This window comes from Chiloscyllium plagiosum, unplaced genomic scaffold (genome assembly GCF_037043375.1).
Source record: "Chiloscyllium plagiosum isolate Xiang-an unplaced genomic scaffold, Cpla_swu_hap1 HiC_scaffold_44, whole genome shotgun sequence".
In the NCBI taxonomy this organism is placed as follows: Eukaryota; Metazoa; Chordata; class Chondrichthyes; order Orectolobiformes; family Hemiscylliidae; genus Chiloscyllium; species Chiloscyllium plagiosum.
Window position 1 is genome coordinate 17,834,725 of NW_028270182.1, and position 27,348 is coordinate 17,862,072.

Below are 27,348 nucleotides of genomic sequence, written 5' to 3' on the forward strand. Positions count from 1 at the left end.
TTTTGAGTTGAGGAACACCTTTTAATTTTTGTAAACTTCACTGCGATAACAAAATGATATTTGTTGCACGAGAGGGCAGACAGAAAACCAAGCAAGGGTAACAAAACTATTTACAGGAAATTTTAAAAATCAATGATGGAAACCATCGAGACATTGTCATGCATCAGTGCTAATCTCCAACGATGACGAAACTACTTCCTCAGGACTTGCCAAATCGGAATTAGAGCACACTCTCAGGGCTGCGCTGCAGTGATCAGCGTCAGCTTCACTTGCCCAGGTTTTTTTTTGGGGGGGGGTTAATCAGCAGCTTGAGGCAGTCAGTGAGTCAGGGCTGGGCTCTGGGAGGAGGCCAGACGTCAGCACTGGGCTCCATGGGAGAGGTGAATGGTCAGCAGTTGACTCTTAGAATAAGGTAGTCGTGACCTGGGGTCAGCACTGGCTGGACAGGGGTCAGTGCTGTGTCCTCAGAAGGTGGTGAGGGATCACCGCTGGACAGTAATCAGCTGCGTGTGTTCAGCATGAGGTCAGGGGTCAGTGTTGGACCACTGGCAGGAGGTTGGGGTTCAACACTGAGCTGGACAGAATTCAGTGCTGTATCCGTGGTAGGAGGTCAAAGATCACTACTGGACTGAATGGGTCAATATTGTCACCTCAGGAGAAGGTCAGGGGTCAATGCTTGATTGGACAGGGGTCAGTGTTGGCTACTTGGCAGGAGGTCAGAGGTCAGGGCTGGGCTAGACTGCGGTCAATGTCAGTTCCTCAGGAGGTCAGGGGTCAGTACTGGGAAGGACAGTGATCAATGTCAGTTTCTCAAGAGGTCAGGGGTCAGTACTGTGAAGGACAGTGATCAATGTCAGTTTTGCAGGAGGTCAGGGGTCAGTACTGGGAAGGACAGTGATCAATGTCAGTTTCTCAGGAGGTCAGGGGTCAGTACTGGGAAGGACAGTGATCAATGTCAGTTTTGCAGGAGGTCAGGGGTCAGTACTGGGAAGGACAGTGATCAATGTCAGTTTTGCAGGAGGTCAGGGGTCAGTACTGGGAAGGACAGTGATCAATATCAGTTTCTCAGGAGGTCAGGGGTCAGTACTGGGAAGGACACCGGTCAATGTCGGCTCCGCGGCAGGATGTCGGAGGTCAGGGCTGGGCTGGACAGCAGTCAGTGTCAGTGTCACCTCCTCAGCTGGAGGTCGGAGGTCAGGGCTGGGCTGGACAGCGGTCAGTGTCACCTCCTCAGCTGGAGGTCGGGGGTCAAGGCTGGGCTGGACAGCAGTCAGTGTCAGTGTCACCTCCTCAGCTGGAGGTCGGAGGCTAGGGCTGGGCTGGACAGCGGTCAGTGTCACCTCCTCAGCTGGAGGTCGGGGGTCAGGGCTGGGCTGGACCGCGGTCAGTGTCAGTGTCACCTCCTCAGCTGGAGGTCGGGGGTCAAGGCTGGGCTGCACAGCGGTCAGTGTCAGTGTCACCTCCTCAGCTGGAGGTCGGGGGTCAAGGCTGGGCTGGACAGCGGTCAGTGTCGGTTCCTCAGCTGGAGTTCGGGGGTCAGTGCTGGGCTGGACAGCAGTCAGTGTCAGTATCACCTCCTCAGCTGCAGGTCGGAGGTCAGGGCTGGGCTGGACAGCGCTCAGTGCCGGTTCCTCGGCTGGAGGTTGGAGGTCAGCGCTGGGCTGGACAGCGCTCAGTGCCGGTTCCTTGTCTGGAGGTCGGAGGTCAGCGCTGGGCTGGACAGCGCTCAGCGTCAGTGTTACCTCCTCGGCAGCTGATCCCAAATCAGCAATGGGATCCCGAGGCGCTGTCGGTGCCTCACTTCTGACCAACAGCTTTACAGGGAGCCGGAAGGGGTTCAAAGGGCATGGTGCAGGCCTATCAGATTCCAGAGGTAGCTCAGCAGCATTGCTGAGCCCAGATTTTGATTGGCCGAACTGAGCCGTGGAATGGGTCTGGGCTGCAGGCTGGACGTTAGGACCAGAGGCCTGTGTCTGCCCTGTCAGATTGATACTGGGGCCCTGTGCAGTGGAGGGCGCTGTCTGAACTGGATGAGCAGCTTGCATGGCTGAAGCAGTGCTGGTCAGCTGGCGGTAGGTGGTGTTCATGTGGGTCCACAGCTCCTGGCAGTCCAGGTCTTGTAGCTGGTCCGGGAGAGACATCAACAGGTCAAGGACAACTGCAGACTCTAGGGGAGAGAGAAGAGAGTCCGTTGAGGCAAGCATACACCTCATGTGCAGCAACACAGGAACTGGAATAGGCCACTGAATTCCTCAAACCTGTTCTACCATTCAATGAGATCATGGCTGTTCTGTGGCCTAACTCCATGGGCTGATTACTGGCCCACATGTCTATCTAGGAGAAAGTGAGGACTGCAGATGCTGGAGAGGTATTGAGGAATATGGTCGAAGACTGTGGTGCTGGAAAAGCACAGCAGGTCAGGCAGCATCCGAGAAGCAGGAGAATCAACATTCCGGGCATAAGCCCTTCATCACAGCCTCATTCCTGATGAAGGGCTTAAGCTCAAAACATTGACTTTCCCACTCCTGACCGGCTGTGCTTTTCCAGCACCACATTCTTCGACCATATTCCTCAATACCTTATCTGAGCAAGAATATATCTCAGATGTATAATTAACAACTGATCCAACATGCACTGTTGCTTGTGGAACGGAGTTCTAAATATCTACCATCCTTTGTCTGTAGAAGTGCTTCCTGCTATCTAGAAGGTTTTGACTCATAAGGAGAGGAGAAAGTGAGGTCTGCAGATGCTGGAGATCAGAGATGGAAATGTGTTGCTGGAAAAGCGCAGCAGGTCAGGCAGCATCTAGGGAACAGGAGAATCGACGTTTCGGGCATTAGCCCTTCTTCAGGAATGAGGGAAGTTGGTCCAGCAGGCCAAGATAAAAGATAGGGAGGAGGGACTTGGGGGAGGGGCGTCGGAAATGTGATAGGTGGAAAGAGGTCAAGGTGAGGGTGATAGGTCAGACTGGGGTGGGGGCGGAGAGGTCGGGAAGAAGATTGCAGGTTAGGAAGGCGGTGCTGAATTTGATGGATTTGACTGAGACAGGCTGGGGGGAGGGGAAATGAGGAAACTGGTGAAATCCGAGTTCATCCCTTGTGGTTGGAGGGTTCCTAGCCGGAAGATGAGGCGTTCTTCCTCCAACCGTCGTTTTGTTGTGGTCTGACGATGGAGGAGTCCAAAGACCTGCATATCCTTGGTGGAGTGGGAGGGGGAATTGAAATGTTGAGCTACAGGGTGGTTGGGTTGGTTGGTCCGGGTGTCCCAGAGGTGTTCTCTGAAACGCTCCGCAAGTAGGCGGCCTGTCTCCCCAATATAGAGGAGGCCACATCGGGTGCAGAGGATGCAATAGATGATATGTGTGGAGGTACAGGTGAATCTGTGGCGGATATGGAAGTTTCCTTTGGGGCCTTGGAGGGAGGTGAGGGGGGAGGTGTGGGCGCAAGTCTTTCACCTCCTGCGGTTGCAGGGGAAGGTGCCGGGAGTGGAGGTTGGGTTGGTGGGGGGTGTGGATCTGACGAGGGAGTCACGGAGGGAGTGGTCTTTACGGAATGCTGATAGGGGAGGGGAGGGAAATATATCCTTGGTGGTGGGGTCCGTTTGGAGGTGGCGGAAATGGCGGCGGATGATACGCTGTACATGGAGGTTGGTGGGGTGGTAGGTGAGGACCAGTGGGGTTCTGTCCTGGTGGCGGTTGGAGGGGCGGGGTTCAAGGGCGGAGGATCGGGAAGTGGAAGAGATGCGGTGGAGAGCATCGTCGACCACGTCGGGGGGGAAATTGCCCCGGCCGACCCATTGTCTCCGCCTGCTCCTGCCCCTGGGACACCCGGACCAACCAACCCAACCACCCTGTAGCTCAACATTTCAATTCCCCCTCCCACTCCACCAAGGATATGCAGGTCTTTGGACTCCTCCATCATCAGACCACAGTGAAACGACGGTTGGAGGAAGAACGCCTCATCTTCCGCCTAGGAACCCTCCAACCACAAGGGATGAACTCGGATTTCACCAGTTTCCTCATTTCCCCTCCCCCCAGCCTGTCTCAGTCAAATCCATCAAATTCAGCACCGCCTTCCTAACCTGCAATCTTCTTCCTGACCTCTCCGCCCCCCACCCCAGTCTGACCTATCACCCTCACCTTGACCTCTTTCCACCTATCACATTTCCGACGCCCCTCCCCCAAGTCCCTCCTCCCTACCTTTTATCTTAGCCTGCTGGACCAACTTCCCTCATTCCTGAAGAAGGGCTAATGCCCGAAACGTCGATTCTCCTGTTCCCTAGATGCTGCCTGACCTGCTGCGCTTTTCCAGCAACACATTTCCAACTCATAAGGAGAGGGACAGACTGGGACTTGTTTCCCTGGAGCACAAGAACGTGAGGAGTGACCTTATAGAGGTCCATAAGAGACACAGAGAAGGTAGATGGCTGATAGCTTTTCCCCAGGGCAGGAGAGTCTAAAACTAGAGGGCGTAGGTTTATGGTGAGAGAGATGAGATACAAAAGGGTCCGGGGGACAATTGCTTCCACAGAGGCTGGTGAGTGCCTGGACTGAGCTGCCAGAGGTTCCTGATGTTCTGATGAAGTTACTGATGATGGGCTTATACCCAAAATGCCAATTCCCCTGCTCCTCGGATGCTGCCTGACCTGCCGTGCTTTTCCAGCACCACACTCGCAACTCCAGCATCTGCAGTCACCACTTACTCCTGCCAGAGGGAGTGGAGGAAGTGAATACAATTTCATCATTTGAGAAACATTTAGGCAGGATAGGTATGGAGGGATATGGCCCAAATGCAGACAAATGGGACTGGTTTAAATTGTGGAAACTGGGCAGCTTAAGCAAGTTAGGCTGAAGGGCCTAGGTCCCCGCGGTAGGCCTCTGTGACTCTCCTGAACAGTCTGGCCTGAATTTTGAGACAGTATCTCCCAATTCTAGAAGCTCCAACCAGTGGGCGGCACGGTGGCACAGTGGTTAGCACTGCTGCCTCACAGGGCCTGAGACCCGGGTTCAATTCCCGCCTCAGGCGACTGACTGTGTGGAGTTTGCACGTTCTCCCCGTGTCTGTGTGGGTTTCCTCCGGGGGCTCCGGTTTCCTCCCACAGTCCAAAGATGTGCAGGTTAGGTGAATTGGCCATGCTAAATTGCCCGTAGTGTTAGGTAAGGGGTAAATGTAGGGGTATGGGTGGGTTGCGCTTCGGCGGGGCGATGTGGACTTGTTGGGCTGAAGGGCCTATTTCCACACTGTAAGTAATCTAATCTAATCTAAAAAAAAAATCAGTGGAAACAGTTTCTGTGTTTTTCCTGTGAACACCTTGAAGGCTTTGATCTCGTCACCTCATGATCTTCTAAATTCCTAAGGAAACTGGACAAAATCTGCATAACCTACCCTCAACATTCTCGCTAAATATCGTCTGGGTGTCATTCTTAGACACAGACAAAAAACGTTGAATGCTTTCAAGAAATTAGATCAATTTTTCACAGCAAAAGGGATCAAAGAGAGAAAGCAAGAACGTGATGATCAGCCATAATCACACCGAACTGTACAGCAGAGTGAAAGGGCCAAATGGCCTACTCCTCTGCCTATTTTCTGTGTCCCTATGCAAGAGAGTTGTTCAAACACGAGGGAGGAGAGCTAACGGCTGAGTGACATATACTAGCAGGAAGGACTGGTGGGGTACAGGGAGTGGATGTCAGAGAAAGTGTGAAGAGAGAAAATGGACAAGATTCTAAAGGGAATTCTCAGGGTCAATTATTTCACTTGGCGGAAGAGGGAGGGACGGGAAAGGAACCAAAATTGCGGGAGGGTCAGGAAGGGGAACAAGGTCAGGAAGTGGGTGTGAAAATACATATGGTAAGAGGAAAGAGAGAGCAGAAGCTGTGTGTGAAAGATGGCGCAGAGAGAGAGACAGAAGGGGAAGGAGCTGGGTGGGGAGGGGAGAGTGGCCACAGGGTGGTGGGGGGAGAGAGATGGGAACGTGGGGAGGGGAGAGGCACAGAAGGGATGGGAGGGAGGCGAGGGAGAGAAATGGCAGGGGAGGGGCAGTGGGGGGGGGGGGGAATAAGGTGAGGATGAGAGATAGGAGGGTGGGAAGGGAGAGGGATGGAAGGGAGTGGAGGAAGGGAGAGAGGGAGGAGAGAGAGGCAGAAGGGCAGGGGAAAGGGAGAGAGAGAGAGAGAAACGGGAGCGAAGGGGAGAGACAGGATGGAGGAATAAAGGAACAAACACAGACTTACATCAGATAAACTACACATTTCACAAATACGACAGCAGAGTGCATTTTTGCTGTTTTAACTCATGCTGAGTGGAGGCAGCTGAGAGCTTGGGAGTGGGTCTGGGGTAGGGTGGGGAGGCTGTTGGGTAGGTCGGGGAAGGGTGAAGAGAGTGGGGAGGATAATGGGAAAGGATGGAAGTGCAGTGGGGGGGTGGGGGAAGAAGCCCAACCATCACATTGCCATGATCATGTTGAATGGCAGATCAGGCCCCAAGGCCAATTGGCCCACTCCTGCTCATATTTTCAATGTACAGGTGAGGGCTTGACGTGTACAGGATATATATACACACATTATGATCGGTCCATACAGAAACCTCCTGCCTCAACACCTTTCTCTCTCTGGGCAATGAGCAACTTTGCCCTGGCTCACATCCACCACCTGCTGGTGACCCCACACCAGATCGAGCGTTCCATGCCTCAGTCATAGCAGATGCCCCTTCCCAGTTAGCAGCTGCGTCCCCATGTCCCCCGATCCCAAGACCGGTCAGGTTTTGATGGTCTGCTGCAGGTTATACACAGACAGTACTTCTGGCACCCACCACCCTGACTGGGTAACATATCACCGGGTCAAAACTCTCTCCCTGATGGACTCTGTTTGGCACATGGATTGGAGTGGCTCAACAAGGCAGCTCAACTGCGTTCTCCAGGGCAATTCTGGACGGGCCTGGCCAGTGACACTCAGATTAGCCAATGATTCATAATAAAAGAAAATATAGAAGAGGCCATTCCACCCTGTTCTAGCTCCTGCTGCTTGTGCTCATCTCCCGCTTGTAGCTCCAGGACACTCTCCTTTTGTTGAACGAAGAGGTCCATTTTCCTTCAGAGAATTACAATTAAAACAAATTCCCAGAGGCTCTCCTTTTCGGAGGGCAGTGGAGAATGAAGGCTGCGTGAGATCAGCACCTTACTGCCTGGCAGGGCAGCCCTGAGGGGCTGAATGGCCTAAAGCTGCTCTCATTTGGACCATCCCAACATTCTGTAGCCCCGTCTGACAGGCAGGGGCTGACTCCTGGACTTACCGAAGGCAGAGAGCTGTGGCAATGTTGAGCCCCTCGCGGTGGCCGACAGGTACTTATAGATTTTCGCAAAGTCCATGGACATGTCCAGGGCTTGGGCCGCTCCCGGTGACTGGGTACTGCTCTCGGTCGCAGTGATCACAGGAGGTGGCGCGCTGGACACCGACCCAGGCAGGGAACCTCCAGGCAATGTTCCGTATCCTGAACCTCGCAAAGTCGGATCAGTCGGCACTGCCCGTGATGCCTGGCACCTGGGTTCAGTGGCTGCAATCATCAGGGTCTGTGAATAAATAGCAGAGCTTAGATAATAAGTGACGGGTGCAGAGTGAGGGGAGTGGCTCCATGGAACTCACTGCGAGATGGTACATGGTGACATAATGGACTCGTGACAGGAATGCTGGGATAGAGGTGGACACGGAGCAGAGGTGGTGAGAGTGATGGTGCTGGAAGGTATATTTGAGTAACTTGTGCCAGTAAAGGTGACCACAAAACCATTGTAACAAACCACTTCCTAAAACTATAGGGTCACGGTTTCAAAGCAAGGGGATTACCCACTTGGCAGAGAGATGAGGGGCTGGGGGATGTGAGGGAGAAAAGCAGCAGAAAGACAGGGCCAGGCCGGGCTGAAGGGAGAGGGGGAGCAATAAGGGAGAGGAAAAACTCGAGGCTAAATTACCCAGTGGGTTGAGGTAATGGCCAGAGGGTACAGGCTCTGGTGATGGATGACGACTGAATGGGTGCAGTCTGTGCAGGGGATTAGATTAGATTAGATTACTCAGTGTGGAAACAGGCCCTTCGGCCCAACAAGTCCACACCGCCCCGCTGAAGCGCAACCCACCCATACCCCTACATTTACCCCTTACCTAACACTACGGGCAATTTAGAATGGCCAATTCACCTGACCTGCACATCTTTGGACTGTGGGAGGAAACCGGAGCACCCGGAGGAAACCCACGCAGACACGGGGAGAACGTGCAAACTCCACACAGTCAGTCTCGGAAGGCGGGAATTAAACCCGGGTCTCTGGCGCTGCGAGGCAGCAGTGCTAACCACTGTGCCACCGTGCCGCCGTGATGAGGGGGATGGGGACAGTTAGTGACAAGGAGTTTGTTACTGAAGTGTAGAGCTCAACATCACGCTCTCGCTCCTCCCTGCCAATTCCCACTCCCCCACTCTGGTATTCCTTCTCTCAATCATTTCTCTCCCCCACTCCAACCCCCTCACTTCACGTTTCCCTATGATTCACCCTCCCCCTCACGCCACGATAGCCTCCTCACTTTGCTCTTTTCCAATTGCCTCATCCCTTCACTCCTCTCGCACTCCCCTTCTCCCAATCCTCAATCTCTTTTCATTCCCATCCCACACTCCCCCCTCCCACTCCCTCTGTAAATCTCTCCTGTTCCCCACTCCCAGCATTCCCCTCCTGTCAGATCCCCCATCTCCCACCTCGCGGGAGCGGTGCGCACAACAATCCCAGCGCCATCTACCTGAGAGAATGCCGTTGCAATCACTTCGGCCAAATCCCCTGTCATTTGTTCAGCAAGCTCCGTCCAGATCTGCAAAAGATGCAAACAAGAGCACCGCTCATGTGGATTGTGGCTAATTGCCGACTTGCAGCACACTTAGGGATCTCTTAATTACCTGCCAATCACTGCTTAACCTTCAAGGAAGTAACACCATGAGTTTGTCTGATTTGCAGGTAGTCCCTGCATCATTTCTGTGAATCTACACCTTCTTGTCAAATCCAACTTACTAAAGCTTTGCTCAGAACGTGAGGATACTTCAAGCTGACACAAACTAATGCAAGCTTGAAATTAACACCCAATTCCTTCGAAGCCCCAACTTCACGACTACTTACTTAAACAACCTCAGTAAAACCCAGCATGCTGAGGAGATTGACAATCAATTGCTTCTACTTATTGACAGAATCGCGATCCTTCCTCCTCGAGTTTATTCTTTTTCGCTTCCCTGCTATCTTAATCCCGTTTGGTAGTGAAGGTCAACACATTTTTGGTCCTCAGGAAAACTCGCTGAATGTTCCGATCTTTCGCGAGGGGAATTCAATGCCAGAGTAGGCAGATTATGCTTCGGTTACACAGGTCAATAGTGAGACTGCATCGGCTGGTCACCATACTTACAGCAAGATGGTCATGCATTGGAAGCAGTTCAGAGAAGGTTTACTGAAGTGATACCTGGAATAAGCAAATTGCCTTGAGAAAAGGTTAGTCAGTTGAGTTAGCAGCCCAGACCAGCAGAGAAGAAAACCCTCCACACATGGACTCCACCTACACTCTCGCTGCTGCAGAAAAGCAGTCAACATCAAAGACTCTATCCACCCCAGTTACGGCCTCTTCTAATGTCTTCCATCAGGCAGAAGATACAGAAATGTGAACACAAGGTTTTGTTATTGGACTGCTGAACGGGCCTTGAACTTCAAATGACCTTAGCTCTTGTTTTGCTCACCTCTTGTGCAGTTGTAACCTGAATGTCTCGCTCTGTCTCAGCACCCTATGACCTGCCTGCACTGCTCTCAAAACAAAGCTTTTCACTGTTCTTAAGTACACGTCAAACCAAATCGAGTTAAAGGTGACCGACTTGAAACACACAAGATCCTGAGGGGCCTTGACATTACAGGTTCTTCAATCAGGGACCGAGCAGTTAACGGGGGCAGGCAGGAATGTGAATTTAAGGGCAGAGGTGAGAGGTGGCCACTACAAGAAGGAAGGAAGGGATGGGGTCTGTATCAGAGAGAATGGTTGGCTATAAAGACAAGAAATCATTTCAAACCTGTTAACAAAGGAACACTCCATTAACATTTTGGGGAAATAACCCTATTCGAATCAACCACAAGAGAAAAAAGGACTGCTACAAAGTCACCTTTAAGTGAGTTGAAGTCAGTTGCCGAGACACAGGTTCTAAAAATATGGGAATTTGCAAAGAGACAAAGGAGCTGTGAGAATTCCAGCTTCAGAGAGAAAAAGCAGAAGGGGTGGGGTTGGTGGGCGCAGAAGAGACCAAAAAAGGCCTCTGTGTAATCAGCTTTACTCAGTGATACCTGAAAAATAACTACTCTATTTTAAGATTTGAACGATATGTAAAGAGTCACAGACAGAGTCCTACAGCACAGAGACAGGTCCTTTGGTCCATGCTGACTAAAACATCCATCTACGCTGCACCCCACTTCCCTGCACTTGGCCCATATCCTTCTAATCCTTCCCTCTCCATGTATTTGTCCAACTGCCTTTTAAATGGTGTTAACGTACCACCTCATTCCATATGCGTACCACCCTCTGTGTAAGAAAGTTGCTTCTCAGGTTCCCTTTTATTCTTTCCCCTCTAGTGCTCGGTTCCCCAACTCTGGGGAAACAGGGTTACCCATGCCTCTCACGATCTTATACGCCTCTATAAGATTCCTCCCTCAGTCTCCTATGCTCTAAAGAAAACAGGCCCAAGCTTATCCTGTAACTCAGTCCCATCAGTCCTGGCAACATCCTTGTAAATTTCTTCTGCACTCTGCCTAGTTTAGTAACATCTTGCCTCTAACAAGGTGACCAAAACTGAACACAATACTCGAGTGCTGCATAACTAATGTCCTGTACAACTGTGACATAATTTCCCAACTTCTGTACAGTCGGTTCTGCTCTAACACGTGTTTCTTCAATGCAAATTGACCATAATGCAACTGAAGAATTGCGATCATTATGTGTCGAACACAAACTTCCCTTACCTGTATTGGCTAAAACACAGTTCCGGTCCCACTGATTTAAATGGTGCTGTCTTTACACGAGTTTCTGTCCTGACTGATGAAGGCCAGTGTGCATAAAGCCTTCTTCACTGCCCTGTCTACCTGGGACTCCACTTTCTAAGACCATAAGACATGGGACCATAAGAAATCAGGCCATTTGGCCCATCAAGTCTGCTCTGCCATTCAACCATGGCCGATAGCCAGCAAAATGGGACTGAAAAACCGTTCTCCCCAGCACCTCTGATCCCCTTGGAAATCAAGAACTTATTGATCTCGGTTTTAAATATACTCAATGCCCTGGCCTCCACAGGCTTCAGTGCCAATGAAGTCCAGAGATTCCCCACTCTCTGGCTGAAGAAGTCTCTCCTTATCTCCAGTCTAAACGATTTCGGAGAACCGTGGACCTTAATTCCAAGGTGCCCCCCTTACACTCCTTAGGGCCCTACTATTCACCATGAAACCCCTACCTCTATTGGACTTTCCAAAATGTATATGCATTTTTTTTTTTTTTAAGAAGTGATGGCAAAAAGCTAGTATGCAAAACTTCAAGAGAGTGACCCTCCATAGGACGACAAAACAGTTATATATACTGTTCTGACATAGAACCAAGTGCTGAAACCACAGAATGGGTGAAGATCAAGGAAGTCACCAGTGTTAACGTCTGCTGCCTTGCAGATTCATGTGTAATAAACACCATCTGTCTAATAACAGATACAATCTCAGTTGCTAAATCTGGCTTAGTGTGTTAACCTCTTTGTTCCAGCAACCAATCCACTCCAAACACAGAGGAGTTGTGGTTTTTCACCTTAAAAACGGTTTCTCTTCTTCTCAGTACTTGATTCAAACTTCACATCTGTGTTTGCAACTCCACTTCTTTATCCCGAAGGAACCTACAACGTGTAATAAGCCGGTTGAATACCGCTTCCAAGTTGAACTTGTATCATTCCAAGTTAAAACAAACAGGCTACACAGTTCACTGATCACGTGGTGGATCAGTGAAAGTGAAAGTGCAGATGCTGGCGATCAGAGTCAGCAAGTGTGTGCTGAAAAGCACAGCAGGTCCGGCAGCAACCGAGGAGCAGGAGAGTCAACGTTTCAGGCATGAGCTCTTCATCAGGAATGTGGGGTGAGGGTCCCAAGGGGGCTGAGAGATAAATGAGATGGGAGTGGGGCTGGGGCTGGGGCTAGGGGAAGGTATCTGGGAATGCAATAGGTAGACGATGGTTGGACACAAGGGTACAGTGAATAGGTGAAAAGGAAGATGGACAGGTAGGACAGGTCACGAGAGCAGTGCTGAGCTGGAGGGTTGAATGTGGGATGAGGTGGGGGGAGGGCAAATAAAGAAACTGGTGAAATCAACATTGACCCAGTGTGATTGGAGGGTCCCAACGTGGAAGGTGAGGAGTTCTTCCTCCAGGTGTTGGGGGGACTTGGAGTTGGTGGTGGAGGCGGCTCAGGACTTGCATGTCCTTGGTGGGCTGGGAAGGGGAGTTGCAGTGTCCGGCCACAGAACAGTGGGGTTGATTGGTGCGTGTGTTCTGACGATGCTCTGTAAAACGTCCTGAACATCTCAGGGACACACATACCAATCAACCCCACTGTCCTGTGGCCGAACACTTCAACTGCCCCCTCCCACCGCACCAAGGACATGCAAGTCCTGAGCCTCCTCCACCACCAAATCCAAGCCCCCCCAACACCTGAAGGAAGAACGCCTCATCTTCCACCTTTGGACCCTCCAACCACACTGGGTCAATGTTGACTTCACCAGTTTCCTTATTGCCCCTCCTTCCGCCTTCCAACTCAACACCGCCCTCTTGACCAGTCCTACCTATCCATCTTCCTTTCCACCTATCCACTTCACCCTCGTCTCCGACCTATCACCTTCACCCCATCTCCATCTCCATATCAAATTCCTAGCTACCTTCCCCCCACCTAGTGCCAGCCCCTCCCATTCATCTCTCAGCCCCCTTGGGCACCTCCCCCCCCCCCCCCCCCCCCACCCCCCACCCCACATTCCTGATGTAGAGCTTATGTCCAAAACATCCACTCTCCTGCTTCTCGGATGCTGCCTCCCCAGCTGTGCTTTTCCAATGCCACACGTTTCGACACTGATCATGGGGTGGACATGTCGGTGATCTGACAGTATTATAAATATTAACCTAAAATTTCCTAGAGTAGCTGAAATGAAACTAAATTAGAATGAAGCAAGAACAAACTGACTACAAGAGTCAGGAGGTCATGTCAGTAGATGTGAAGCTGGAAGAGCACAGCTTGTCAGACAGCAACTGAGCAGCAGAAAAGTCAACATTTCTGGCCCCCTATCCAACAGCCATTTCAAGCTCATGCCTGTTCCGTTCACATGCGCCATGGCACGTGGCTGAACATGCACTTCCAGGCCCTGTATGTGTGAACTTTCCATGTGAATGTGTGCACAGTCACCTCAAAGTTTCAGTGTCTTTTTGATAAAAGACACAGAGAACCAGGTGTGAGCCTGTGGACAATTTATCAGCTGGATTTATGCTAAGTATCATACAACTGAGTGGATGACGTAAAGGCGGTGACAAACTAGGTTTTAGCAAGCTCAGAAGACAGAGTTGCTTGATCAATGATGAGAAGTTGAGACAGAACAGGCTGATAACCTGTTCTGGTCTGATCGTCAGTCAAGTTCAGTCCTAGCTCTGTACAACACAACTACTTTATGCTGACCAGATATGTTAAATTAATCTAGTCCTATTTGTCAGCATTTGGCCCAAATTCCTCTGAACTCTTCCTATTCGTGTACCTATCCGAATGCCTTTTTAACATACCCACCCCCACCACTTCCTGTGGGAGCTTGTTCCGTACACACACCACCCTCTGTATGGAAATGTAGCCCTTTGCTCCCTGTTATATCTTTCCCCTCTCACTTTTAATCTATGCCCTCAAGTTTTGGACTCCCCTATCCTGAGAAAAACACCATTCACCCTAATTTTGCCCCTCATGATTTTATAAACCTCTATAAGGTCACCCCTCAGCTTCCACGCTCCAGGGAAAACAGCCCCAGCCTATTCAGCTTCTCCATGTGGGTCAAACCCTCCAACCCTGGCAACATCCTTGTACATCTTTTCTAAACTCTTTCAAGTTTAACAACACCTTTTCTACAGCAGGGAGACCAGAACTGAACACAGTATTTCCAAGCTGCATGAACATCCACAACATGACCTGCCAACTCCTACACTCGGTGCACTGACTTGTGATTGTAAGCAATACGTGGATAAGAATTTTGCCACACTTTCTGCAGTACTTCGCTTTAAGAAAGAACAATGCCTTGGGTTACTGGTATCCAGATTAAACCTGACGGAGCAGGAACAGATTAGCCTCCAGATTATTGGTGAGGTAGCCAGGGGGGCTGAAGATAAGGAAATGACCAGGCCAGGTAATGGAAGCTTACTTGGCAAAGAGAGCTTCACTAATCAGCTGAGTCCACGCTATTCTGAGCAGCGAGGACGCAGTGCAGAAAGCCAATAAGTGGACTTAGGGCTTTACTTGGAAAGCACGAATGAAAAAGGCCTTTGGCTAATGGCATTGTAAGAAATAACTCACAAGCGGTGGCGGGATTGAACCAAATATTAGGGAGGCGGGGGGAGGCAGAGGTTATTGAGACAACTTGAGGAGGACATGTCAGCAGGGACAAATAGCAGAATCAAACCAAGACTGAGTCAGAAAGGGAGCTATGGGCTGGCCAAGTGCGACATGTTGAAAGTCAGCGCGTTAATTATTGATAGCTGCGCCACAGGCTGACCAAAAAGGAAATTAGACAGCGCTGCAGAGCTGAGGAAGCAGAACAGCAGTGTGCAGACCTGAAAATAATGCAGCATTTGAGCAAAGAAATGCACCACTATCAGGCAGAGAATTGGGGCCCATGTTAGAATAAAGTGGACAGGCTATGGGAGGCAAACAAGTACCTATGACACGGGGGGGCGGGGGGGAAGGCAGATGCTAGTGATCGCAAGTCCGAGGATGAGGAAGGAACTGCGGTAATGTTCAGTCGAGTTGCCAGTCCCTACCTCAGACTTCATGTAAAAACCCCCTCAGGTACAGAGTTGACGTTAGATAGGTGTGAAAGAGGCAGAACAGGAGATACAACACAAAAAGGTGGTACCAGATGCCCCAGACCAATGAACAGAAATGGCTGTAAGACATGATAAATTAGACTTTGGGATGGACCCATATTTCCATGAATTGGATCATAACCCCCTAACCAGATTATGGAGGGTATGAGGGGAGAATGAAAAGTGATGTTACTGACCTGACCCAGTTGGCTGCTTGCTGCTCTCTCCACTTCACCTGAACGGAGAAGATGCTGCACTTTAAAATGATCCTTTAGTTGCCAGGGTTCATGCTTGACCAAAGATCTGAATTAATCTCCAACCAGGGTCGAAATGAGACCCTAAGCCTTGTATGTGGATCAATCAGTGGACAGTGTGTGTATAAACACAGCCACTCCTGGGGTTCAGAGGCCACCGTAACCTCCCAGTGGAGGACTCCAATAGGTCAATCCCTCCCATATTCAGTCACCGTTTGAGGAATTCTACCACACAGCCATGGACAACACAGAAGCTGCAGGGTTGAGGAAAATGATCCTTTGATTCCAAGGGACAGGGGATATGGAGGTGGGCCCAGAACAGAAGCCTATGGGAAAGGTGTATGCAATGAAATGCTGGGCCCTCAAGCTGTGGAAATGGATGGGGGGGGGGGGGGGGGGACATATTTAATAGCCGCACATTGATCCATTGAAATCATGGGGATCTTCACTCTCCAGGAGACAACCACAAGGGGGAGAGCTAACTAATGGGGTGTTAGAGTTAATTGGCTAAGTGCTAACAGTGGATATGGTCAATGACGGTCTCTGGGGGTGGGAATGGTGGAGGAACTGGGGATTGTGACCATTCCCCACCTTGGGGACAAGTGTACCGGATCCGCAGGAACTGTTGGCCAAGGTGCACAAGTTCAGGAAAATGAAGAGGGTTTCTGGTGGAAGGTGAAGCATGGAGGTCCAGGTGTAAGACAGTGAGGAAGTGAGGTGTGCCTGCACTGCACTCAGAACACAGGAAGGGGGCGGCTCACTGGCTGCAGGCTCCTGAAGGAAGCCGACTCCCCGAAAAGCACACTGATTTGGGACAAGGAGGATGATCCCTCGAAAAGGCAGGAGGACAGGAAAGCCCCAATTACACTCCCACCTGAAGGAGTGCCTGCAAGTGCAGACCTCCTCCATGAATATGGAAACTGCTGGTCTACATTTTTATTCTTAACCATAACAACGCCGTTCATACTAGGAGGCTTTCAGATGGTGCCTTCCGCACAGCGTGTAGAATCACAGGGGGGTGGGTACAGTGGCTCGCACTGCTGCCTCACAACTGTAGGATGGGGAAAAGTAGCCCACCTACAATACAGAGGAAGCGTTGCTGGTTTTTAATGCTAATGTTCATTCGACCATGCGAGCAACCTCAGTGGAGCATCCGGTGGCTCCACTGGACTCTGGGAGAAGCAGGAAAGGCCATGGGGACAAAAGCCAGGCCTGAAGTACCCGCTGCACAAAGGGAAGCCCTGAGACGTGTGGGAACTTGGGGAAATAGGGGAGGAGTGCATCAGGAGTCCGAGGCACAGATAAGAGGGGTGAAGGAGCCAGGGATGAGCAGCAGTCAGGGGAGAAGCGAGCTACTGCAGCGGAGGACATGGGGGGCAAAGGAGCAGCAGCAGGAAATGCAAATGCAATGTCTCAACCAGCAGGTGAGTGGCTGCTGACCAGGAAGCGGTTTTTCTATTCTCCGAGCCTTGCTGCTGCTGTTGTTAACTTAAGGGTGACGGCACTGTGGGTGATCCCAGCTCTGTGGCATGCTCCTCCTGCGAGATGGGGGAACTCACAGACCATTCCGATGTCCCTGACTCCTTCACGGGCAGCGAATGGGTCCAGCTGCAGCTCCTGTCTGACCGCTTGACAGCTCTGGAGCTGCGGCTGGATTCACGTCGGAGCTTCCGCAAGGTTGAGGGAATCGTAGATCGCACATTTAGTAAGTTGGTCACACCGCCGATAACAATTACTGAGGGAGGTAGGGAATAGGTAACCACCAGACAGAGGAAGATTAGATTACTTAGTGTGGAAACTGGCCCTTTGGCCCACCTAGTCCACACCGACCTGTCAAAGCGCAACCCACCAACACCCATTCCCCTACATTTACCCCTTCACCTAACACTACGGGTAATTTAGCATAGCCAATTCACCTAACCTGCACATTCTTGGACTGTGGGAGGAAACCGGAGCACCCGGAGGAAACCCACACAGACACGGGGAGAATGTGCAAACTCCACACAGACAGTTGCCAGTGGTGGGAATTGAACCCGGGTCCGAGGCGCTGTGGGGCAGCAGTGCTAACCACTGAGCCACTGTGCTGCCCACAAGTAGGAAGAGTAGGAAGGCAGTGCAGCCACCTCCCTCCAAACCAGGTACACCGTTTTGGATGCTGCTGGGGGCAGTGGCTCACCATGGGATGGCAGCAGCAGCAGCAGCCGGGTTCACGGTACCTCTGCTGTACAGGAGGGAAGGAACAAGAGTGGCAGAGCTGTGGAGACGGGGGATTCAACTGTAAGGGAAATACAGCCACAAACTAAAGTCCAGGATAGAATGCTGGCTTCCCGATGCAAGAGTCAAGGATGTCTCAGAACGGCTGCAGGACATTCTGGAGGGGGAGGGTAAACTGCCAGTTGTCACAGTGCACATAAGTACCGACGATTAAACAAAAAACAGGAAAAGGTGTTACAAGCCGAATTTAGGGAAGTTAGGAGCAGCTGGGGGGGGGGGAATGATTTAAACTAATACAGCGGGGTGGATGCTTTAAACTAATAAAGCGGGGGGGTGGTTTAAACTAATACAGTGGGGGGGTGGTTTAAACTAATACGGCGGGGGGGTGGTTTAAACTAATACAGTGGGGGGGTGGTTTAAACTAATAAAGCGGGGGGGGTGGTTTAAACTAATACAGCGGGGGGATGGTTTAAACTAATACAGCGGGGGGGTGGTTTAAACTAATACAGCGGGGGGGTGGTTTAAACTATTACAGTGGGGGGGTGGTTTAAACTATTACAGTGGGGGGGTGGTTTAAACTATTACAGTGAGGGGGTGGTTTAAACTATTACAGTGGGGGGTGGTTTAAACTATTACAGTGGGGGGGTGGTTTAAGCTAATACAGTGGGGGGATGGTTTAAACTAATACGGTGGGGGGGTGGTTTAAACTAATACAGTGGGTGGGATGGTTTAAACTAATACAGCGGGGGGGGTTTAAACTAATACAGCGGGGGGGTGGTTTAAACTAATACAGCGGGGGGGTGGTTTAAACTAATACAGTGGGGGGATGGTTTAAACTAATACAGTGGGTGGGATGGTTTAAACTAATACAGTGGGGGGATGGTTTAAACTAATACAGGGGGGGGGTTTAAACTAATACAGTGGGGGGATGGTTTAAACTAATACAGCGGGGGGGTGGTTTAAACTAATACAGTGGGGGGATGGTTTAAACTAATACAGCGGGGGGGTGGTTTAAACTAATACAGTGGGGGGATGGTTTAAACTAATACAGTGGGTGGGATGGTTTAAACTAATACAGTGGGGGGGGGGATGGTTTAAACTAATACAGTGGGGGGATGGTTTAAACTAATACAGTAGGGGGGGATGGTTTAAACTAATACAGTGGGGGGGGGATGGTTTAAACTAATACAGGGGGGGGGTGGTTTAAACTAATACAGCGGGGGGGTGGTTTAAACTAATACAGTGGGGGGATGGTTTAAACTAATACGGGGGGGGTGGTTTAAACTAATACAGTGGGGGGATGGTTTAAACTAATACAGTGGGTGGGATGGTTTAAACTAATACAGTGGGGGGATGGTTTAAACTAATACGGGGGGGGGGTTTAAACTAATACAGTGGGGGGATGGTTTAAACTAATACAGTGGGGGGATGGTTTAAACTAATACAGCGGGGGGGTGGTTTAAACTAATACAGTGGGGGGATGGTTTAAACTAATACAGTGGGTGGGATGGTTTAAACTAATACAGTGGGGGGGGGATGGTTTAAACTAATACAGTGGGGGGATGGTTTAAACTAATACAGTGGGGGGGGGATGGTTTAAACTAATACAGTGGGGGGGGGATGGTTTAAACTAATACGGGGGGGGTGGTTTAAACTAATACAGTGGGGGGATGGTTTAAACTAATACAGTGGGGGGGATGGTTTAAACTAATACAGGGGGGTGTGTGGTTTAAACTAATACGGGGGGGGATGGTTTAAACTAATACAGTGGGGGGATGGTTTAAACTAATACAGTGGGGGGGGGTGGTTTAAACTAATACAGTGGGGGGGGGTGGTTTAAACTAATACAGTGGGGGGTGTGGTTTAAACTAATACAGTGGGGGGGTGGTTTAAACTAATACAGTGGGGGGGGGATGGTTTAAACTAATACAGTGGGGGGATGGTTTAAACTAATACAGTGGGGGGGGTGGTTTAAACTAATACAGTGGGGGGGTGTGGTTTAAACTAATACAGTGGGGGGTGTGGTTTAAACTAATACAGTGGGGGGATGGTTTAAACTAATACGGGGGGGTGTGGTTTAAACTAATACAGTGGGGGGGTGGTTTAAACTAATACAGTGGGGGGGTGGTTTAAACTAATACAGTGGGGGTGTGGTTTAAACTAATACAGTGGGGGGATGGTTTAAACTAATACGGGGGGGTGTGGTTTAAACTAATACAGTGGGGGGGTGGTTTAAACTAATACAGTGGGGGGGTGGTTTAAACTAATACAGCGGGGGGGTGGTTTAAACTAATACAGTGGGGGGGTGGTTTAGACTAATACAGTGGGGGATGGTTTAGACTAATACAGTGGGGGGGGTGGTTTGAACTAATACAGTGGGGGGGGTGGTTTAGACTAATACAGTGGGGGATGGTTTAGACTAATACAGTGGGGGGGGTGGTTTAAACTAATACAGTGGGGGGGTGGTTTAGACTAATACAGTGGGGGGGGTGGTTTAAACTAATACAGTGGGGGGGATGGTTTAAACTAATACAGTGGGGGGGTGGTTTAAACTAATACAGTGGGGGGGATGGTTTAAACTAATACAGTGGGGGGGGTGGTTTAGACTAATACAGTGGGGGGGTGGTTTAAACTAATACAGTGGGGGATGGTTTAGACTAATACAGTGGGGGATGGTTTAAACTAATACAGTGGGGGGGATGGTTTAAACTAATACAGTGGGGGGGTGGTTTAAACTAATACAGTGGGGGGGGTGTTTTAGACTAATACAGTGGGGGGGTGGTTTAAACTAATACAGTGGGGGGGGTGGTTTAGACTAATACAGTGGGGGGGATGGTATAAACTAATACAGTCGGGGGGATGGTTTAAACTAATTCAGTGGGGGGGATGGTTTAAACTAATACAGTGGGGGGGATGGTTTAAACTAATACAGTAGGGGGTGGTTTAAACTAATACAGTGGGGGGGATGGTTTAAACTAATACAGTGGGGGGGATGGTTTAAACTAATACAGTGGGGGGGTGATTTAAACTAATACAGTGGGAGGGGATGGTTTAAAGTAATACAGCGGGGGGGCTGGTTTAAACTAATACGGGGGGGATGGTTTAAACTAATACAGCGGGGGGGGATGGTTTAAACTAATATAGTGGGGGGGTGGTTTAAACTAATACAGTGGGGGGGGGTGGTTTAAACTAATACAGTGGGGGGGGGATGGTTTAAACTAATACAGTGGGGGGTGGTTTAAACTAATACAGTGGGGGGGATGGTTTAAACTAATACAGTGGGGGGGTGGTTTAAACTAATACAGTGGGGGGGTGGTTTAAACTAATACAGTGGGGGGGGGATGGTTTAAACTAATACAGCGGGGGGGGGGATGGTTTAAACTAATACAGTGGGGGGGTGGTTTAAACTAATACAGTGGGGGGTGGTTTTAGTATTAGTCTAAAACACCCCCCCCCACTGTATTAGTCTAAACCACCCCCCACTGTATTAGTCTAAACCACCCCCCACTGTATTAGTCTAAACCACCCCCCACTGTATTAGTCTAAACCATCCCCCACTGTATTAGTCTAAACCATCCCCCCACTGTATTAGTTTAAATTCATAAATAAAGGACAGTAAGGGAAAAAGTGAAAGTGGAAGGCTGAGAAACCAAAGACAAAAATCAAAAAGGGCCACACTACGTAACTCGAAAAGGCAAACACATATCAAAACACAAGTCTGAAGGCTCTGTGTCTCGATGCGAGGAACATTCGTAATAAGGTGGATGAATTAACTGCGCAGACCCCTAATTATAACAGACATAACTGGAATGGCGGAGACCTGGCTCCAGGGTGACCAACATGGGAACTGAACATCCAGGTGTATTCAATTTTCAGCAAAGATGGATGGAAAGGAAAGGGAGCTGGGGTAGCATTGTTGGTTAAGAAGAGAATTAACATATTCGCCTGGACGACGTGGAATCAGTATTGTTGGAGCTGCGGAACACCAAACGGAATAAAAGAAATTAGTGGGAGTTGTGTACAGACCACTAAGCAATAGTGGAGAGGCTGGGGATGCCATTAAACAGAAAATGAGAGATGCCTACAGTAAGGGTACAGCACTTGTTATGGATGACTTTGATCTAACTAACCAAACGGGTAGCACTGTGACGGAGGAGGATTCCGGGAATGTATTAGGGATGCTCTCCTTGACCAACATGTTGAGGACCCAATTTATGGGTAGCACGGTGGCACAGTGGTTAGCACTGCTGCCTCACAGCGCCAGAGACCCGGGTTCAATTCCCGCCTCAGGCGACTGACTGTGTGGAGTTTGCACGTTCTCCCCGTGTCTGCGTGGGTTTCCTCCAGGTGCTCCGGTTTCCTCCCACAGTCCAAAGATATGCAGGGTCAGGTGAATTGGCCATGCTAAATTGCCTGTAGTGTTAGGTAAGGGGTAAATGTAGGGGTATGGGTGGGTTGCGCTTCGGCGGGTCGGTGTGGATTTGTTGGGCCGAAGGGCCCGTTTCCACACTGTAATGTAATCTAATCTAAATCTAATCTAATCTAGAGAGAAAGCCATTGTAGGCTGGGTATTGTGTAAGGAGAGAGGATTAACGAGCAACCTTGTGGTGCGAGCTCCTTTGGGGAAGAGTGACCATAATATGGTAGAATTCTTCATAAAAGATGGAAAGGGACACAGTTAAATCGGAGGCTGGGGCCCTGAACTTAAAGCAAGCTAACTTGGATGGTATGAGACATGGATTGGCTTGGATAAGCTGGCCACGGATACTTAAGAGGTTGGCAGACATTTAAAGATCCCATGGACCAACTTCAACAATTTTGTCCATCGCTGACTGGTGTCAGGGTGGCTCAACCGCGGCTAACAGGGGAAATCAGGGATAGTGTTAAAGCCAAACAGGAGGCATTTCAATTGGCCAGAAAACACAGACTGGGAGAAACTTAAAATTCACTAGAGGATAAAGGGCTTAATTCAGAAGGGGAAACGAGAATACAGAGCAAATTTGCAGAAAACAACTGACTGTAAAATCTACTGTAGATAGATGAAGGGGAAAAGACTGCACACAAATGTAGGTCCCTTACGGTTAGATTCAGGTGAATTCACAATGGACGACATGGCAGACCAGATGAACAAGTACTTTTTGGATCCGTCTTCACTAAGGAGAACACAAATAACTTTCAGGAAATGCTCGGGGACAGAGGGTCAAGCATGAAGGAGGAACTGAAGGAAAATGGTATTGGGGAAATTCATGGGATTAAAACCCGGCAAGTCCCCAGGGACTAATGCTCTGCATTCCTGAGTACTTAAGGAAGTGGCCCGAGAAATAGTGGTGGCATTGAGTAATCACTTTCCAGCCTTCTGTAGACTTTAGAAGAATTCCAGTGGGCTGGAGGGTAGCTAATGTCACCCCACTCATTAAAAAAGGAGGGTGAGAGAATATGGGAAATTGTAGCCCAGTCAGCCTGACATTGCCGGTGGGGAAAATGCTGGAACCAATGATTAAGGATGTAATAACTGAGCATTTGGAAAGCAGTGACGGAATCAGTCCCACTCAGCATGGAGTCACTAAACGGAAATCATACTTGGCAAATCTTCTGGAATTTGTTTTGAGGATGTGACCAGAAGAATGGACATGGATGAATCAGTAGATGTTGTGTATCTGGATTGCCAAAAAGTTTTAGATAAGGTCCCACACAAAAGATTAGTAAGGAAAATTAAAGCTTATAATAGAGGTAATGTATTGTCATGGATACAGAATTGAGTCGAGAGTGTGGTGCTGGAAAAGCACAGCAGGTCAGGCAGCATCTGAGGAGCAGGAGAATCGATGGTTCGGGCAAAAAGCCCTTAATTAGGAATGAGGCTGAGAGCTGGGGGGGGATGGAGAGATAAATGGAAGGGGGGTGGGAGGTGACTGAGAGTGCGTTAGGTAGAGATAGGGGTAATGGTGATAGGTTGGAGCACTCTCAGCTACCTTCCTCCCCTCCCACCATCCTCCCATTTATTTCACCACCCACTCAGCTCCCAGCCTCATTCCTGATGAAGGGCTTATCCAGCTGTGCTTTTCCAGCACCACACTCTCAACTCTGATCTACAGCATCTGCAGTCCTCACTTTTGCCTAATGGATAGAGAATTAGTTGGCAGACAGGAGGCAGAGAGTTGGAATAAACGGGTCTTTTTCAGAGCAGCAGGCAGTGGGGTACCGCAGCATTTAGTTCTGGAACCCTCGCTGTTCACAATATACAATCACATTTGAAACGAAGGAACTGAATGCCATGTCTCCAAATGTGCCGATAGCACACAGTGCCACCCGGCTTAGTGACATGAAGAGGATGCTAAGAGGCTGCAGGGTGACTTGGGCAGACTGACTGAGTGGGAAGATACTTGGCAAATGCAATATAATGGGAATATTGGGGAGATGGTCCACTGTGGTGGTACAAACAGGAAGGCCAGTGATCACCGAGTGGTGACAGGTTTAGGAAAAGGCAAAGTTCACCAAGACCTGGGTGCCATGGTGGAACAGTCACTGAAGGATGGCATGCAGGTGCAGCGGGCAGCGAGGAAAGCTAATGGCATGCTGGCCTTCTTAGTGAGAGGATTGGAGTATCAGAGTAAGGATGTCCTGCTGCAGTTATACAGGGCCTTGGTGAGGCCCCACCTTGAGGATTGTGTGCAGTTTTGGTCTCCTTGTCTGAGGAAAGATCCTCTTGCTATTGAGGGAGTCCAGCCAAGGTTCACCAGACTGATTCCCAGGATGGCAGGACTGACCGCCGAAGGAAGACTGGATCGGCTGGGCTTGTGTTCACTGGAATTGAGAAGAATTAGAGGGGAATCTCACAGAAACCTATAAATTCCTGATGGGATTGGACAGGCTAGATGTGGGAGGAATGTTCCCAATGTTGGGCAAGTCCAGACTTGGGGTCACAGTCTAAGAATAAAGGGGTATGCCATTCAGGATTGAGATGAGGAAGAAGCTCTTCACAGTGAACCTGTGGGATTCTCCCCCACAGGAAGCTGTTGGGTCCTACTCATTAGATATATTCAAGAGGGAGCTGGGCATGGCTAATGTGATTAAAGGTAATTGAGAGAAAGACGGAGTGGGATACTGAGATAGCATGATCATATTGAATGGTGGTGCAGGCTCAAAGGGCTAAATAGCCTACTTCTGCACCTAATTTCTAGTTTTCTGTATGGGGAGGAGCAGCTCTTGGGGGGTACTTGGGAAGAGGAGAGTATTGAGTAATAACGACAAGGGTATTGGGGCCTACATGGAGACACCCTGTGCCTTATTCAGAAGCACAAGGTGTGTTTCAGTTGCACCCTTCTCATGTGGAATTAGTGGCTATCCAGAGGTGGAGGGACAGAGCCTTTGATCGATACCTGTACCGCCTGAACTCAAACACCGAACCAGGGAAACGCAATGTTGCAACTGGTACAGAAAGTGTAGTACAGCCCACAGCTATCAAATGAGTAGGTGCAGAGGGACCTCAAAGAGAATGTGCGGTGTCCCATGTGCTGCTGATAATCTCATACTGCTGTCCAGCCTCTCCCTGTTGCTCAAACCCTCCGACCCTGTCAACATCTTGTAAATCTTTTCAAGTTTCACAACATCTTTCCGATAGGAAGGAGACCAGAACTGCATGCAATATTCCAAAGGTGGCCTAACCAATGTCCTGTACAGCTCCCAACTCCTGTACTCAGTGCTCTTACCAATAAAGGAAAGCATACCAAATGCCTTCTTCACTATCCTATTTACCTGTGACTCCACTTTCATGGAGCTATGAACCTGCACTCCAAGGTCTCTTTATTCAGCAACACTCCTTAGGACCTTACCATTAAGTGGATCGGTTTAAACGAGGTGATAACATTTGTTCACTTATCGAATGGGTGGCAGTACTTCCTTCTCACCCTGGGGGGGGGGCTAGAGGCTGCACATATTTCACAGTGGGATGTTAGATAACAGAGTTTCTTGTTTATATTGAAGACTCAAAACAAAACTTATACTCACAGGAAAAGCATTTGTAATTTAATGAGCTGAGTGGAATACCCATGTAATAAAACAATCCTGATAGCACACTGAGCAGATCTGACTGTTCTGGAATGAGTGTCTCATTACCCTTACAAGCCAGGAAAATACAAAGGCTGAAAGTTGTTCATGTGAGACAGAGACAGCAAGACAGAGGGGAAAAACAAGCAAGAAAAAATCTGAAGCTGGTGGAAAGGTTAACTCTTTATGGACTGATTGGAGTGTACACTTGCTTGTCATGGATTGAATGTTTGTGTGTTGTTCCCTGGAACTTGAGATTTAGGAACATTATGAATTTAATTTGCATTTTGGGAACCTAAGAGGATTTTGAAAGAAAAAGCCATTTTGTAGGACAATGATACCGGGCATGTTACCTCATGACCTTTCCCACATAGTTTATTCTAGTCTCTCATTGTAACACACTGTCAAAAGGGAAGGTTATCTTGCCAAAGCAATAGGCCATTCGGCCTGGCTTGATCAGGGCTTCCCACTTTGACGTGACTGTCACTTAGTTAGTCAAGCGTACTCAGACCTATCAATGAGTTTCTCTTCCTCTGCAAACTTTTGCAATTTTATTGCTGCTTATCCGATTAAGAGCAAGTGGGGTTTTTTGTCATTTTAACACCAATTTCTGTATAAAGACAGCTTGCTGGCAGCAATAAGGGGAGTAGCCGGAGGACGCTCTTGGGGGTAAGAGCTGGTGCCGCTACTCCTGATAATGATTTTAAAACCTTAGCACAAGCCTGGCCTGTAAGTACCTATGTTATAGTGTAACATGGATGCCATTGGTAAATAAAAGGTCATAATTTAAACAAAATTGTCAATAAGAGTTTTATATTCCAGATGACCACAGAGTACGATCTCCGGGATGAACCGAGAGAGACTTACAGGTCGAGTCCATCAGGAATCCCCTAAGCCATCTTGAATATGTACTTGAACACCTGGGATCTCTAATAGATTGTGCATTCCTTTAAACCCATTTATCCAAACATCAGAACCTATAGTCTATCCACTCACTTAATTTTGAAACTAAACTCAGCATCCCTCTGACACAGGAAAGGTCAGTGGGTCACTGTCCTTCTGTAATTCTCTCCATTTAAACAAGCGCAGTATCAATCCAGCAAAAACCACCTCAATCAAATCTCATAAAACTGGCCACACACTGAGAAGTGGGCATGGCCTGTGCTCTCACCCCCCCACTTTGGGGCCCGCGCCCTCCCCTTCTTCCCCACCCCGTCGGTTTGTGACTGACCTGCAGTGGGGCCCGGAGCTGCCGCCGACGGAGACGTTTCTCTCGGAGACGATCGAGGTAGTTGCGTTGAATAATACTCCGGATGGAGCTCACCTTCAATTCCTCGAGGTAAGCGGCAATCTGAGGACACAGAAAACTCGGTCAGTGTTACTGGGAAAGCCAGGAGTCTGGACGGGAGATGAAGAGCTGCAGGGCGGTTGGGACAGCCACACTCAAGGTCTCCTCGCTCGGTACCCACCTGCTCACGGGTCTTCCCGGGTACCTCGCTGTCGATGCTGCTCAGATCCGGCTCCTTGCTCGAACTCTGCTTCTTCAGGGCCCGCAGCAGCAGCCGCTTTGCTCGAACGCTCCACTCCGCACCCTCGCCATCGATATCCATGGCTTCGGTCTCCAAGTCCATGCCATAGCGGCGTGGGGCAGCTCGCGCTCTCACTGGGGGCTTCATCACCTCAGGAACAGCTCTGCACACAGACAGGGAGGGAAA

At 49.6% G+C, this 27,348-nt stretch overlaps 1 protein-coding gene across 2 annotated transcripts; it reads right to left on the bottom strand.

The window, feature by feature from the left end:
* LOC122544410 (snRNA-activating protein complex subunit 2) lies at positions 1 to 27,342 on the bottom strand. Of its 2 annotated transcripts, XM_087982709.1 has the most exons (5): positions 27,103 to 27,342; positions 26,865 to 26,984; positions 8,774 to 8,842; positions 7,290 to 7,566; positions 1 to 2,167 (listed from the first exon to the last, which is right to left on the bottom strand). In XM_087982709.1, exons 1-5 carry the CDS (start codon positions 27,307 to 27,309, stop codon positions 1,074 to 1,076), a joined length of 1,767 nt encoding a protein of 588 aa, XP_087838835.1. In that variant the 5' UTR covers positions 27,310 to 27,342; the 3' UTR covers positions 1 to 1,073. The 2 variants fall into 2 exon arrangements, with proteins under 2 accessions (XP_087838835.1, XP_087838836.1); XM_087982710.1 differs by lacking the exon at positions 8,774 to 8,842.
* Positions 27,343 to 27,348: the final 6 nt, after the last annotated feature.

Coding starts and splice junctions, on each gene's coding strand:
- LOC122544410 (XM_087982709.1), bottom strand. CDS start 27,309: ATGAAGCCCCCAGTGAGAGCGCGAGCTGCCCCACGCCGCTATGGCATG. Junction 8,843..26,864: donor AGCTCCGGGCCCCACTGCAG/GTCAGTCACAAA, acceptor CATCTTTTGCAG/ATCTGGACGGAGCTTGCTGA. Junction 7,567..8,773: donor TTGCAACGGCATTCTCTCAG/GTAGATGGCGCT, acceptor ATTTATTCACAG/ACCCTGATGATTGCAGCCAC.